The 15,075-nt window shown below is 54.2% G+C and overlaps 1 protein-coding gene across 6 annotated transcripts in view; it reads right to left on the bottom strand.

The window, feature by feature from the left end:
* The window catches only part of SLC24A3 (solute carrier family 24 member 3), a 464,741-nt gene that overhangs the window by 191,830 nt on the left and 257,836 nt on the right, over nucleotides 1-15,075 (bottom strand). For all 6 annotated transcript variants that reach the window (XR_003435148.1, XR_003435147.1, XM_027118082.1 and 3 more), the window contains exon 3: nucleotides 6,359-6,435. Coding sequence is in view for 4 of the 6 variants with exons in the window: in XM_027118082.1 (XP_026973883.1) it covers nucleotides 6,359-6,435 (77 nt within the window). In the remaining 2 variants the exon portion in view is untranslated. The remainder of the gene's footprint in view (nucleotides 1-6,358; nucleotides 6,436-15,075) is intronic.

The following is a 15,075-nucleotide window of genomic DNA, read 5'->3' as shown; positions in this document are numbered from 1 at the left end:
GCAGAGAGAGAACACCTCCATCAGCACAAAAAGTGCTACTAGATAGCGCTGGTCTATGCAAGTAAAGTTGAGTCTCAGGCCCAAAAAAGCAAAAGCGTGGCCTTGGAGAGCTAAAAATAACCCCTGGGGCTGAGGTGGCGCTTTGACATGCAAAGCTGCCTCTCCTAGTCGGCACGGGGTGGGGCAGGAAGGGCCCCCTCCACCTCCTGCTGGTACCCCGGCCCCTCCATCCCCTGAGAACTGGCTAGGGCATCAATTAGTTTATTCTTTGGCTCTTAACAAAAGCAATCTAGGCCCCAGGGAAGGGAGTGGATCCAGGGAAACTATTTTCCAGATATTATAATTAAACAGATAACTGGAAGCAGCCCAGCCCACAAGGAAATGATATCCACGGAGTGAGGCCCCTTCCAGAGAGGCCCCTCCCGCAGGACTGAAAGGGGATTGGAGCTCGGAGGAGTCAGGGAGAGGAAGGGAGTCCTTCCCACCCGAGATGGGGCTCTCCCCCGGGTTCCCAGGGAGCACATCCACAGTAGCCTTCGCCTCGCTCTGGGTGGGGGGTTAGGTTGGAGTTAGGGTGCAGGCTGCAAAGCCGAGAGTCCCCCTTCAGGATCCGCCCACCCTCCTGTGCTTCAGTCTCCCTGACTGATGAAGACCTGGCCAAGTGTCAGGTCGGCGGGTGACCCATGGTCTGGCAGAAAAAACACGAGGCTTCTGGGGGTTGTGAATTAAGGAACAGTGAACAGTGCGGGTGGGGCGGGAAGTAAGCAAGCAGAGCAGAGGCAGAGGACACCAGGGGGAGCCGGGGGCAGCTCGGGGGCAGAGATGGCCTAAAGGGGGCAGGACAGAGAGAGCCAGGGCACGCAGGCACTCTGCTTGGGCTAGGCAGGCAATGCCGCGACATCAAGGAAATACAGACTGGACCTAGAGAAACCACAACTGCAGAGGGAGGACGATATCTGAACAGCCTCACCCTTGAATTCCAATCACATTTCACCACCTCTGTCCCAGGGGCCTTCCTCCAGTGCCAGTTGTTTTCCTCTGCAGCTCTGGGGAGACAGGAGGTCTTCATGGAATCACGAGACAGAAATGAGCAAGTTCTTGAGTTCAAAAAGCTGATCTGGGAATAAGGGAGAATCTGGATGCAGGCTCACAGAGTGAGTTTCCCCAATTCCTAGACCAGATTAAAAACTTCCGGGGCAGAGAAGGAGGAGAGAAATGTGGACAGGAGCTGGGGGCTTGGGGAGACCACCAACCTTGGGGATCCAGCCCTGGACACCATCCTATGGGGATGCTGCAGGGACTGACATGAACGGTCCCCGTTGCGGCTCCTGGAGCACCTCCCCGGGCGGGAGCCCTCACACGATGGCCCAGCACACGGCTCCTGCCTGTGCTTCTCTAACACCCATGCTGTTGGGAGCCCACCTCCTCTCCTCACGTGGGAGCCGCTAATGGGCACTGGACACTGGGATGCAGTGAGGATGGACATATGGACAAGGGAGTCCCCCCACCGGACAGAGCTGGCTGAAGGAAGACGGTCAGGGACCTCCTGGTGGCCTGAGCATCCCTTTGGCCACCCTGGGAAGCCTGATGTGACCCTAAAGGCTCCTCGGAGGAAGAAGTTTCTTCCGTGGGCACAGAGTGTCTAGGTTTTAGAATATAAGGATGGATGTCAGAAACATTCTCGTTGATGTTTCTGTCCTGGGCTGGTCCATGGGTGGGTCTGAGTCACTGGACCAGCTAGCAGCCCATCTTCCAGACTCACTTAGCAGAATTTGCGTTTGTAAGGCCTCCACGTTCATTTCCAGGAGTGCGATACCTTACCACCTCACACCCAAGCATGTAGAAATCTCTGCCCGCCGAAAGAGAGGAATCACACTAAAAATGCAAAAAGAAGGCTCAAAACTTAGGCAGAATCCCTTCGAAAGCTAACAAGGTACACAGGGGGCATTTACTTCTGCTGTGGAGGCTGATTTATTAAAGACAGACCAGTCTTGAGAAAGAATCTCAAACATGGATGACTTAAAGCTTCTTCACTGGAAGAGAAAATGTGGAGCCCGGCTCACAATCGCAGAGATTCAGCTGTCTACACGCAGGATGCGCAGCAAAACGCCACAAGGTATTTATAAATCACCAACAAAGCATGACTCCACAAAGTTATTTCCAGTCTTGCTTGTCCATTTGGGGCAGGGCCCATGAGTTTCTAGGGTGCACATCTCCTCACAGACCAGGAACACTGCTTTCAGCATCTCAACGTTAGAACAGGCTGACTGTGAAGCAAGTTCTCAGACAAGTGTGTTTCCTCGGGGATAGTCATTGTTGATAAAGTTACACAGACGACGGATTTGCACTCTAGGAAGGAACCCATATGGAAAGAAAGTCGGAAGGACTCTTTTTCTAGCGCAGTCTCAGGCCTGAGCATTTCTGACAGCCGCAAAACCAGAAAAAGCCAAGGGAAAGTTGAAGTCACAGTGTGGGGAAATTTTAACCAGAAATGGCTACGTGATTTCCACAAAGCTCACACAAAAGAGGGACGTATTTGTGTGAAAGAAAAGAAAAAGAGAGGTAAGCTTTTTAGACAAGTAAGATTGAAGGATGGTTTCGGGGAGTCCTCGGAACCACCTGTGACCATAGGCCAGCACCCGGCTGAAAAGCCTCCCGTGAAAAGCAAACTCACCGGGTCTGTGTGGAAAGGGGTGTGTGAGTTTAGGTGCAAATGTAAAGTTTAATCAGGTTTTGGGTTATACTCTGAAAGGCTCAGACACTCCGGTGGAGACCCCAAATCACTGCCAGTCGGTTCCTGGGGCCCTCCCTGGGGTGGCCTGGGGTGACAGGACACAGCTCTGGGACCCTCCCACAGAGGGTTTCCCTCCCCTCACTGGAGGAGGCCAGACGATGAGTCCCCACATCCCATTTATGATGTCCTGAGAGGTGTTCCTCAGGAACCTGGATTCTGGGACCCCTACCCAAATGGCCCTGAGCCTTCCTCACTGGACTTCCTGGACCTCTGTCGCCTGGCTGGGGAGCAGACTGCTCTGGGTCACCTCTGGCCATGCCTGATCCAATTCCCCAGGCGAGGAGGGATGGCGACTGGGGGCTGCTTCCCCGCACTTCCAAGCCAGCAGCCGAGTCACCTCTTGGTACCTCCCACCCTCCCACCTTAGTTTCCGCTCACTCCAGAACCCCTGGACTCGAGGGCCTACATCTTCCATCACGGGTTTCTGGTTCCTGCCTGGAATCCCATCCCCCTTCTCCTTTAGAAAACGCCTGCCCACTTTTCAAACCCACTCAGCTGCCCTTCAGCACTGCATTCCCACGGCACCGGGGGGAGCACGGCCACGCTCACACACCGTGGGAGCGGTCCAGAGGTGGGCCTGCCTACAGGACAGCGGGCTCCTGCAGGGTGAGCTGTGTCCGGGCTTTTAGAAGGGTCCAGCCCGGTGCCGCCATGTTGCAGGGGCTTGGAGATGCTTACAGCAGGCTGAGTGCAGGAACCTGTGTGTAGCTCCCGTAGCTCTGACTCATGCATTTATCTGTTCACTGGCCACCGAAACGGCTCAGGTTAGCCCTGGCAGCCTTTCTTACAACAAACAACGTTCATCTGACAATTTCTGAGCGCCTTAGATGTGTTGGGTGTCATAGTGGGTGGAGGGGTAAAAAGAACGGTTTGTCTCAGTGCCGAACAATCAGGGACTGAGCAGCTTTTGTTCTGCGCCTCGTCAGACGCTGCGTAAGGGTTTCTCGGGATGCTCAGGTCCCCCCAGGGGGCTTATACTCTCAAGGGTAGGATAACCGAGACTTGTTCCTTAACCCTGGGGAGGCCACCAGCAGGCCCACCCTGACAGGTGGAGAAGAGGGGCCCCTCCTGGCCCGAGCCTGGCCCCGTCCTGCACCTGCCTGCACGGGGACCCCCCTGGGCAGGAGGTCAGGCTTCTCCACCGGGGTCTCCTCCCTCCGTGAGGTGGGTCCGGGAGGAGGCCTGCGCAGGCCTTGGCCACAGGTACAGGCTGCCTGGGTGGAGAATTCTGAAATTCCGGGTGCCTGGAGCGTGGTCTTGAAGGGGTGGACGCTGACCTTGGCCCCTGGACTCCCTGCCCTGTGGTTTCTAGGATGCAGGGCCCAGGGCCGAGGATGGGGGTCAGAGCCAGTGATGACAAAGTGTGAAGCTGCAGGCTTATGTCCACTCTTTTAGGCACGTGGGGAAAAAAAGCACCTTTAAGCAAAGGGGAGAATTACCCTTGTTTGTCTGCTTGGCCTTCATGCCTGCCTGGGATGCACTGCCACGGAGGGCAGAGGCCTTACGGGGACCCTCGGCTCATGGAGGACGAGGCGCACGCACCCTCCTCAGGACCCCGGTGGGAGGTGGAGCCCCGCCATCGGCAGATAACCGCACTGCCTTGGGAGACGGGAGCTCGTGCCGTTCGGGCCCGGGCCAAGAGGGGAAGCCTCATCTCTCAGATGCCGAGGCATCAGGGCGCTAAGGCTGCCGGGGCGTTCTCAGCCCAGTGACCGGGAAGGCTCCCTGTGCCAGGGGTGGCAGCTGCCCTCCACAGTAACTGCTCTGTGCCTGTAACTGCGCTGAAGGGCAGGAGGCTGCAGAGTCTGCTCTACCGTTTGGTATTGTTAGAGAATGTCTTTGCTGACAGGAGATCCCTCGTGCCCTTTTTTCAGGCAGAGTATTGGCCGGTTGGGGTGCGTGGGGAAAGTTCACCAGGAAGGGGGTCACGCTGAGGGCAGCTTATGCGTCCAGAGGGTAAGTATCTTACCGGAAGCCACGCACAAAGCAGGGAGCACAGAACTGGGCCCCAGCCCATGTCTGGTCTGACTCCAGAGCCCAGGGTGTGCCCACTGACCTCCTCAGGTCAGGTGTGATTGGAAAAGTAAGGTCTCTGTCCCCTCCCCTGAGTCATGGTGTACGTGTGACTGCAATAGAGGCCGTCGGAAATGACGTGTGTGACTTCTAAGGCCGGGCCATTCAGGGCTTCTTCCTTGTCACCGTGAGCCTCCCTCTGCAAACCCTCAGCTGCCACGTGGAGCCACGCTGCAGGCGCCACACCAAGGTGCTCTGGTCAGCGGTCGCAGCCGACCTAGTCCTCTGGGCACCGCAGACACGGACAGCAAACAAGGGAGTAGACGAGCCTTCTCCGAGGGCTCCTCCAGCAGCAATGGCTCCAGCCCCAGCCGTCGGCGTCACCACCAGCCATCCGAATCGTCCCACCCCGGGCCCCGGATCCGGGGGTACAGCAACCCCTCTGTGCCCTTTCTGAACTACTGACCCCTGGAAAGTGGTTCTTGGGTGTGTCACTAAACTTGGAGACTGTTTCCCAGCAATAAGTAACCAGAACGGAATTAAGAGCATTCCGGGGGAGAGCGAATGCCGCCGAGATGGGAAAGCATGGTGACGGACCTAGTGGAGCCTCTGCCCTGGGTCTTTCTGGTTCTGCAGCCACTCCTTGGAGATAACTTCACCCCTGCACCCTCCCCAAACTCTCCGAATGGGGACAAGGAAAACCAAAGGCCTTCAAGCCACTGGGCCTGTGGACGAAGTGCTAGGGCAGTGGTGGACCACCTACTACGTGCCATTACATTTAATCCACGAATTTAACAAATACTTTGGCCCCATCATGTGCCAGGAACAGGTCTGGGAAGGAAGCCATGCACAAAACTACGTCCCTGTTCTCAGGGGGCTGATGTGTGAGTGAGGGTGACGGGCAGTAAGCAAATAACTCTACAATATTATGTCACAGAGTGCTCGGTGCTGTGGAGAAAAGTAAAGCCGGGTAAGGGGAAAGACAGGCAGTTGACAAAGGCTGGTTGGAAAAGGAAGGCGTCCCCGAGAAGGTGGCGTTTCGGCAGAGAGAGCCCATGCTCTGCGCAACCTCAGAACCCACGCCCTGGGCATGGGTATCAAGGAAAGAAAACTCCAGGTATCTTCCAGTGTACACACCCGTGGCCTCTTAGAAACACTACATTTGGATACACACTTCATATATAAAACAGATAAACAACAAGGACTAACTGTAAAGCACAGGGAATTATACCCAATATCTTGTAATAACTTATAATGGAAAAGAATCTGAAAAAGAATAGGTCCACGTATATATATACACACACATATATATTACATAACTGAATCACCGTGCTGCACACCTGAAACACTGTACATCAACTATACTTCAATAAAAACAGTTTTTAAAAAGTACATTTGGAGATCGCCCTCCATGGGGCTCACAGGCCCCCTACCAGGTATGTGAACAGGAGGGGAGACTCCTCTGAGAGCACCTCTCTGCACCCCGCCCCCCAGACCCCCGCCAGGCCTTCCCTCCGGCCCTGAAGACAGGGCCACCGGAGGGGTACTTACACAGAGCACGTGGAGGACGACTGCCCCCTGTCTTCTGTCCTCGTTGGTGAAGATGTCATTGGGGAACTCATGCAGGGCTACAGAAGGGAGAGAGAAAAACAGCTCAGTACGGGTGGCAACACGTTCAGGGCGGGAGGTCTGGGGCAGCGCCGCCACCCTCGTTCTGATACGGGGTCCACGAACCTGGATGAGGAAAGATTACATCTTCATGTTCACAAATCTCTAACTGGAATTTGGTGTTTCCTCCAGATAAGAACAGAGGCAACAAACTGCAGCTGTGCTAGAAGCACCCGGGCTCTGCCCCCAGGAGACACGTTCATGATCCTCTGTCCTGCCATCCTCATGGCTCACTCATCACCTTAGAGTGAGGGTGGCTTGCAAACCGCCACCTGTGACCAAGGGTTCGTGAGAAAACACGGGAACCACGATCATGCAGGTCTATCTTCTAACACAGTGACAACTTCACTTCAGTGGACCAGTCTCCCTCCGTCACCTCACACATCTTGCAAACACTGAAATGTTTTCCCGAGCAGAGGTCTGCAGGCTTCAGGGATTACCCAGGGGTCCGTGGCACACACAGGATTAAGTCCCTGCTCTAAACGGTCCCTCTGTCCCTCCTTTCCTTGTCCCACTCCTGCCCTGGCCTGGGGCCTGGGCCTCTTATGACTCCCTCCCGGCTCTCACTTCTATAACACATTGCCCTCCCCTCCCCAGGGAGTCCAGTACAGGGCAGAAACCATGAGAAATCATCCTTTCTGCCCACTTTCCAAACCCAGGACGCTGATGATGGCCGCTGTGGGGCAAAGCTAAGGAGAGGGAACCCTGCAGGGCAGGCCTGTCTCTCACCCTCGGGCACCCAGAGCCCAGATTTCCTGTCACCGTCCGGCCCACCGTGCGCCTGGACCTGGCCAACCCTGAGCCCCACTCCGTGGTTCTGAAGATGACAAGCCCCGCCCACAGGTCCTTCCTGACGTGCCCTTCGTCTGTATGAACTCTCAGCGCCCGTGGGATGGGCTGGCTGCTGACAGGCCAGGATGGGCAGAGACGGAGGCTCTGAGGGCAGGACGGCCACACAGACTTGTGCAGAGTTGACAACGGTGCATGCAGTTAGCTCTGCTCCTGGCAGGCGTGGGCCCTGCACTTGGCACCCGCTACGCCTCTGACCCGGGACGGAAAGCTGCTGCTCCCGTGCTGTAGACGAGGAACCCGAGGCGCAGCCGGACTGGACACCATGCTAGAGGGTCCACAACGAGGACCACGCACCCAGCAGACGGGCCGGGGCCGCCCTCGTGCTGTGATCCCGGCTCCCGGCATCTATTAACCATCTTACTCCACCCGGTGACCTCTTCCTTCTGGGGGCCCCTCCAAGCAGGGGACCTGATCTGATCTAAATTCTGCCTCCACACACCAGAGGGAAGCAGGTGGGCTGTTTGTTCCTTTGCATTTCTCCGTGCAGCTGCCACGGGGCTTTTCAGCGCCGGGCAGTTCCCGGGTAAATGTGACCATCCCATTGCCCACCTACCCCCAGAAGTGGAGACTGGTTGGTTGGCCTGGTTAGTGTACCGATCAGGACAGCTGTCATCCTGGGGAAACTGAAACCAGGGTCTGCCCTGTGATGGGCGCCACACAGAACATTCACGCGTGGGGACCGCCTACCGTCAGCGAGGAGGAAGTGGGAAAAGTGAGGGGGCTTCGAGGTACCTCTGGTGCTGATCTATGGAAGCCAGCTACTTTCATCCCTCCTACCCCACCCTGGCTGAGGGCAGCAGGTGAAGGGAGTGAAGGCCATGGTGCAGGCAGCCTTACCGGTCTGCGTCTGCAAGGCGCCCACACCGTGCCAGCTCCGTCATCCCTGCCTCTCTACCAGGACCTGCAGGAATGCAGGACCTGCAGGACCTGCGGGAATGGTTGGGAATGCAGGACCTGCATGCAGGAATGTAGGACCTGCAGGAATGCAGGACCTGCAGGACCTGCAGGAATGGTTTGATCAAGGGTACTACGTCAGTATGTGATACACTTATGTTTCGAATCCACGCATTCTGGTTTTTAAATCCCCTTGGCACTCAGCAGTGAGTGGAATGACCATGACCAGGCGGAGCCTCCGGGCTTTGAGTTCTGGTCGGGGAGGGTCTCGGCAGAGGTCTGGATGCCCAGCCAACCCTGGGACCTGGCTGGGGCTCTTGGATAGGACCAGGCTGAGGGCTGTGCCCTTGGAAGGGGAAGGACCCACAGAGCCCAGTGCTGACGCCGGAGGGGCTGAATGCTGTCCAAAGTCCTGGCCAAGCACATGTTGGGCAGGGGTGAGGGGGGGACGGGAGGGGGGAGTGGGCGTGGGGACCACAGCATTCTCCTTCAGGCTGCTCTTTCCTTACGGCTCAGGGACCCTCCTCTCTCTCTTGAGGCTTGGCAGTGTCCCTGTCTTGATCTGCTGCTCTTCCTGGCCTGGTGCCTGGTTCATCACCAGCCGGAAACTCCTAGTCCCCGGTCAAGGGTGTCTCCTCCTGTCGGAACCCATGACTGGCCACGAGAAAATCGGTGAAATTCTCCGTGAGACGATCCCAGTGTAGCAGTGGGGGGGCTGGGGGCTGTGAGCAGAGCAGCCGGCCCTGCCGGACCTCCTCACTGAGCTGAAGGTGGCTGGGCAGTGGCTGAGACAAAGCGTGGGTGTGTCAGGGGGTCAGCTGGGGGGAATGCAAGGCAGCGGAGAGTTAATTAAACGCTTTCCAATTGGTTTGCTTCTGAACAGCAACAGAAGTCTTCTTTGGTGGATCCCAGGCGTGTGGGAAGAGCGGCCAGGAGAAGTGTGCCTGGGAAGCCTCACCTGACACGGTTCCCACTCCGACCGCTCCTTCATGGCAGCCCCTCTGAAAACATGCACTGGGCTGCCGAGGAAATTACTACAATGATTTCAAAGAGCTAATGCACACCTTGCAGAGAATACTGCAGGTATTTCACGCTCCCTCTTAGAGATACATCATCTTTTGGAAAAACGTCACGAAAAGAGATTTCTTTTAACAACTGAGCTGGGGCTGTCTCCTCTTGCCCTCCAAGAGACGAGCTTCCTTCATAGGCGGGTCACTCCAGAGCAGGCCCCCAGACAACAGTTGGAAGGTCAGCAGGTGACCCCAGGAGGGGAGTGGAGAGGTAAGATAAGAAAGGGAAGGAGCTGACACCTAGGCTCAGACTTGCCAGGGCCCCTCTGGGAGCCACTGCAGAACATGCCCCGGGGCTATACGTGGACCCCCATCCGTCACGTTTAAGGCTGTCTTCAACACTTTAGGGCAGACCCTTAACACTTCTGCACACCTCTGCACTGGCCAAGGCAGGTGTGTTCCTCGGAACAGAGAAGGCCCTAGACAGAGTCACAGGCTCATCAAGAAACCATCCTCGCACGTGGCGTGGTGATGCCTGCGTGGTCTGCGTGGTGTCTGCAGGGGACGCCCACGATCTCCATGATCCTCCAAGCGCCCTTGTGAGGAAATGCAAGGGAATAGGGACAGAGCGTCTCTATGAATAGGAGGAAGAGCCCCTAACTTGCTCATGCATGACTGGCGTCAGCACAGAGCGGCGGGGCGTGGGGTGGAGGTGGCAGAAGGAAGACCCTGGGCCCGGGCCTAAAAGTGTGGGTAAACTGCCGTTGTGCTGTGCCTTCCGAGTCCAGCATGGCAGTGCCTGAGCGTTCAGAGCGCACTGCAGTGAGCTGCATTGTAACCTGTTCTTATATTAAGCATCGAATCCACCACGTTAGAATCTTATCTGGCTCATCTGCAAAGGGCAGTAGCAGATGACCCTGGCCACAGAGGAGGTGTCTCGGGAGCAGCCCTGTCACCAGAGACCCACGGGGGCAGCAGCTTTGTTGGGGGGATGCCCCCAGTGCTCATGACTTATCTCATCAGCCCCTCCTATGCACCCCACACAGAGTCTACCGGTACACACGCTGTTATTTCACGCAGCGTTGCTTTGTCCAGGTTCTAAAGCAGTTCGGTATGATGGTGTTTAATCTCCCTAAGAAGGGGTCAGCCTGGGCCCCGGAAAGCGTCCTCAGTAGGGCATCTGGACCTGTGAGGTTCACACCCAGGCCTCCCACGGTGTGGCCTTTGTCGACGTGTCACTTCACCTCTGCGGGCCTCAATCCACCTGTTGGCCCATCTGAAAAATGGCTGCGGTTCCTCGTCTCCACTGCCTCTGGTCCATGCACACAGTACGGTCAGTGCATACAGCAGGTGCCTAATAAGTGTCAGCAGGATGAAGAGCTCTGAAGGGAGGGGACTGGGACACTGACCGGGGATGGAGTGAGTCAGCCTTCCCCAGCTGGCCCTACGGTTCAAGAAAATAGCTGCCAGAGCTTCCCTGGTGGCGCAGTGGTTGAGAGTCCGCCTGCTGATGCAGGGGACGCGAGTTCGTGCCGCGGTCCGGGAAGATCCCACATGCCGTGGAGCGGCTGGGCCCGTGAGCCATGGCCGCTGAGCCTGCGCGTCCGGAGCACGCCCCAGAAACGGTGCTTTCAGAAGAGCTGCAGTTGCCCAAGAAGAGTGAACGGAGACAGGGTGGCCGCTGGACTGGAAGACTCTGCCCAGCACTTCTTGGCCTCTGTTTCCTCATCCGTAAAACCAGGCGGGGCCTGCAGTGCGTCCCGCAGAGCTGACAGCGGTACTGATGCCATCCCAGCCGCCCTCCACTTGCCGGTGCTTCTTGCATCCAAATCCAAAAGAACCAAGGGCGTTTCTTAAGGCCTGAGCTAGGATGCTCACCATTGCTGGGAACTTACCGTCATCCTGGGACTGCTGGTTAGATTCCACGTAAGAACCCACCATGCAGAATCAGGGCTGGGTTCAGATCCCACCTACACCACTCACACGTTATCTTTTCTCCTCTCTGAGTCCACCTCCTTCGTCTGTGAGATGAGGTGTGGATGCCATCCATGCAGTGTTGCTGGGAAGAGCACAGACAGCGTGTGTGAAACACCTCCCACCGTGCTTCCCGGGTACCTATTGCATTTCTTCCTAATTATAATGATGGTGGGATGTTGCCCGGTATCAGTGTTGGTGTTAAAATCCACCAGTCACCAACTCCTGCCTGCCTGGCCTCTGCGTCTGTTTCTCCAGGGTGGCGTCCAGTCTGAAGGAGCCGTGTGAGTGCATGAGCATCTGGTAAGTGTGCTTCCCTGTTCGGGCCGTTGGGAGCCCGAGGTTCCCTTGTCATGCTAGGAACAGCAACGCATCTAGCTGAGGGTTCCCCAAACACCTTCAAAATCCTCAAAGTCTTTCTCTCCCCCAATTTTCTTTCCAGCGCATCTTGCCAGCCCTGGGGCGGCAGAGGCAAGCAGTGCTGTTCCCATGGAAACCACAGGGCCTGGAGGGAGTGGATTCCCCTTACCAAGGCAACGGCAATCAGCGGCCTGCTTCTCTCTCCTGGCCGCTTTCCTGAGGCCTGAGTTTGATGAGTCTAAATGGAGGTTTGAAGGGGATGGAGAGCTTTTTGGGTTTCTTTTTTAACGCAGCAGGGGCTTTCACGGCATCTTTAGACGTACTAATTACGTATTGATCCAATGGAGCAGCCCAAAGTGAAGATCAACACACCTGAAAAGGCCAGCCTCCCTTAAAACACCGGAGTGAAAGGAATCTGTGCGGCTGCGACCAACACAATGCCCTTCTCTCATCCAGGGCTTGTTTACTTTTTTGTTTGTAATTTGTATGTGTGTGTGTGTGTGTGTATGTGGTACGCGGGCCTCTCACTGTTGTGGCCTCTCCCGTTGCGGAGCACAGGCTCCGGACGCACAGGCTCTGCGGCCATGGCTCACGGGCCCAGCCGCTTCGCGGCATGTGGGATCTTCCCAGACCAGGGCACGAACCCGTGTCCCCTGCATCGGCAGGCGGACTCTCAACCACTGCGCCACCAGGGAAGCCCCTGTTTATTTTTTTAATCACAAAATACCTAGAGCATCTTGATCGGCCCCTTGGAGATTGTACCAAGAATTGGGGTCTTGACGCTGCCCAACTCCTCCCCTGCAGCAATGGATGACTTCATGCTTCTCTTTTAGACGCTTTGATCTGTCCTGGTACTCCCCCACCCCTCGCCCCCGTGATGCCTGCTGCTCCCTGGTCACCTGGCACGAACGTTGGGAAACGCAGTCTGCCAGGTGTGGTAACACTCAGCCTCCCACAGAGCCTTCCCGACCCTCTTTTGGTGGCCCTGTCATACTGTGTGTGTACCCAACATGTGACTTTCCAACAAACTGCAGTCGTACCTTGGACTCAACCACCCTGTGAGCTCCCGGAGGGCAGGACCTCTCTCTGGGCAGCACCCACCAGGTCCGGGTTCACGAAAGAGAATGACAAATACCAAGTGAATGGACTCAGAGAGCGCTTCTCCCAGGACACAGCTTTTGTGTACACCCAGGACAGAATTATTAGCTGAGAAAGGACACTGGGAGAGACAATTCAATAAAACACCCAACAACTGGATTCCAACTTGGATGGCCTTTCAGTCTGTGGACAAACATCCCATTTCTTCCTGTTCCAAGACCTGGAAGGAGCACACGTGTAGGCCCGCTGCATGGTTAGATGGGGCCATGCCGTATGCTTTGGTTAATGAAATGTGAACAAAACAACAGGCTGTCTGCCCTTTCTAGGCAGACTTTCACAGCCAGTGTCTGACTCACTACCTTGCGCGTTCTTGGTTAAGCCTTCATGGAAACATCTGTCAGGATGAATCTTCCATCAGCCTGGTCCCTGAGTAACTGATATCAGAATCCCACACCCCTGATGTGCACATTTGGTAGTATGAATAATAAACAGCATTTGTAGTCTTCTTAGCCACTGAGATTTGGGGCTGTTTGTTACCCAGCGTATCCAAGCAATGCAATAGCAAGCATGTCCTCAGCATCCCTACAGCATTTTGCACATGAGGCTTCAAAGCAACCTTTGGTTTCTCGTGTCTTCTCCACTAGACTGGGGAAGCGTGGGTAAGGCTGGAGGAAATTTATTCTTCTTTGTATCTCCTATGCCTACCTAAGCACCTGTAATAGACAGTTGCTTAATGAGCATTCATTGATCAAACGAACACATTCGTCATGAATGAAGGGCCCTGAACAAAATTACCTGCAAAAGAATCTGTGAAAGTGGATGTATCCACCACTTGAAAAGTTTCAGGCTCACTTCACACCGGTCAGAATGGCCATCATCAAAAAATTTATAAACAATAAATGCTGGAGGGATGTGGAGAAAAGGGAACCATCCTACACTGTTTGTGGGAATGTAAATTGGTACAGCCACTATGGAGAACAGTATGGAGGTTCCTTAAAAAACTAAAAACAGAACTACCATATGACCCAGCAATGCCACTACTGAGCATATACCCAGAGAAAACCATAATTCGAAAAGACGCATGCACGCCAATGTTCATTGCAGCTCTATTTACAATAACCAGGACACGGAAGCAACCTAACGTCCATCAGCCGAGGAACGGATAAAGAAGATGTGGTACATATATACGACGGAATATTACTCAGCAATAAAAAAGAACAAAATAATGCCATTCGCAGCAACACGGATGGACTTAGAGATTGTCTTACTGAGTAAAGTAAGTCAGACACAGAAAGACAAATATCATGATATTGCTTATATGTGGAATCCAAAAATAGGGGTACAAATGAACTTATTTACAAAACAGAAATAGAGTCACAGGTGTAGAAAACAAACTTATGGTTACCAAGGGAAAAGGGGGGGAGGGATAAATTGGGAGATTGGGATTGACATTTACACACTACCCTATATAAAATAGATAACTAATGAGAACCTACTGTAGAGCACAGGGAATTACTCAATACTCTGTAATGGCCTAATTGGGAAAAGAATCTAAAAAATAAAAAAGAGTGGATACATGTATATGTATAACTGATTCACTTTGTTGTATACCTGAAACTAACACAACATTTTACATCAACGATTTTCCAATAAAAATTAAAAAAAAGAAGAAGAACAGTTTCAGGCATTTCAGGCTCAGTGAGGCTGAGCAGAACACAGGGGTACAAGGGGGAGCCTGATGGCAACAGGAGGGTGCAGGCTGCTGTGAGGTCATCAATGGAATTTGCGTCTCATTCTAAGGACTGTCAATAACAATGGAAAACTTACTAACAAATCAAAATTGTGCAAAAAATACTTATTTAGCCCTTACCATGCATACTCTGGGTACTGTACTTAACCCCAGTCCCAGAAAGATAAAGGATGCACAGTCCTGATCATTGAGGATTTAACAGATGAGTGAACAAAAGGTTAGGCTGGAAGCAAGGGAAGCCTCAACTCTGAAATCACACCAATAATTTAAGCGTCCTGAATTGAAGCACAGAACTAATCTTTATGGAGTACTGTAAATATGTATTTACCACTTTTTCATTGCTTCTATGGGATAGGAATCATTATCCTCAACGTATAGATGAGCAAACCAAGGCCCAAAGAAGGCAAGCAACCAGCCCATGTTCACACCATGTTCATGGAGGAGCCGTCATAGTTGAGGTCTGACTTTCTAGCATGTTGGTCCCTCTGTATTAGAAAAGGCAAATGGACCATTTTTTTCCCCTTGACTTTTAAGGGTGCAAGTCCTCCCTTTCAAAAGCCAGAAATGAAGTCCTAGACTCAAATGGGTGGATGTGTGTGTGGAAGCAAGACAGTGGATAACATCTCTGTGAAGAAGGATGTAACACGGGTCATGGTAGCCAG

The sequence above is a fragment of the Aethalodelphis obliquidens genome, unplaced genomic scaffold (assembly GCF_003676395.1).
Source record: "Aethalodelphis obliquidens isolate GAN/ISIS:26980383/991018 unplaced genomic scaffold, ASM367639v1 scaffold18, whole genome shotgun sequence".
Taxonomy (NCBI): Eukaryota; Metazoa; Chordata; class Mammalia; order Artiodactyla; family Delphinidae; genus Aethalodelphis; species Aethalodelphis obliquidens.
This window is presented reverse-complemented; position numbering and strand designations above follow the sequence as displayed.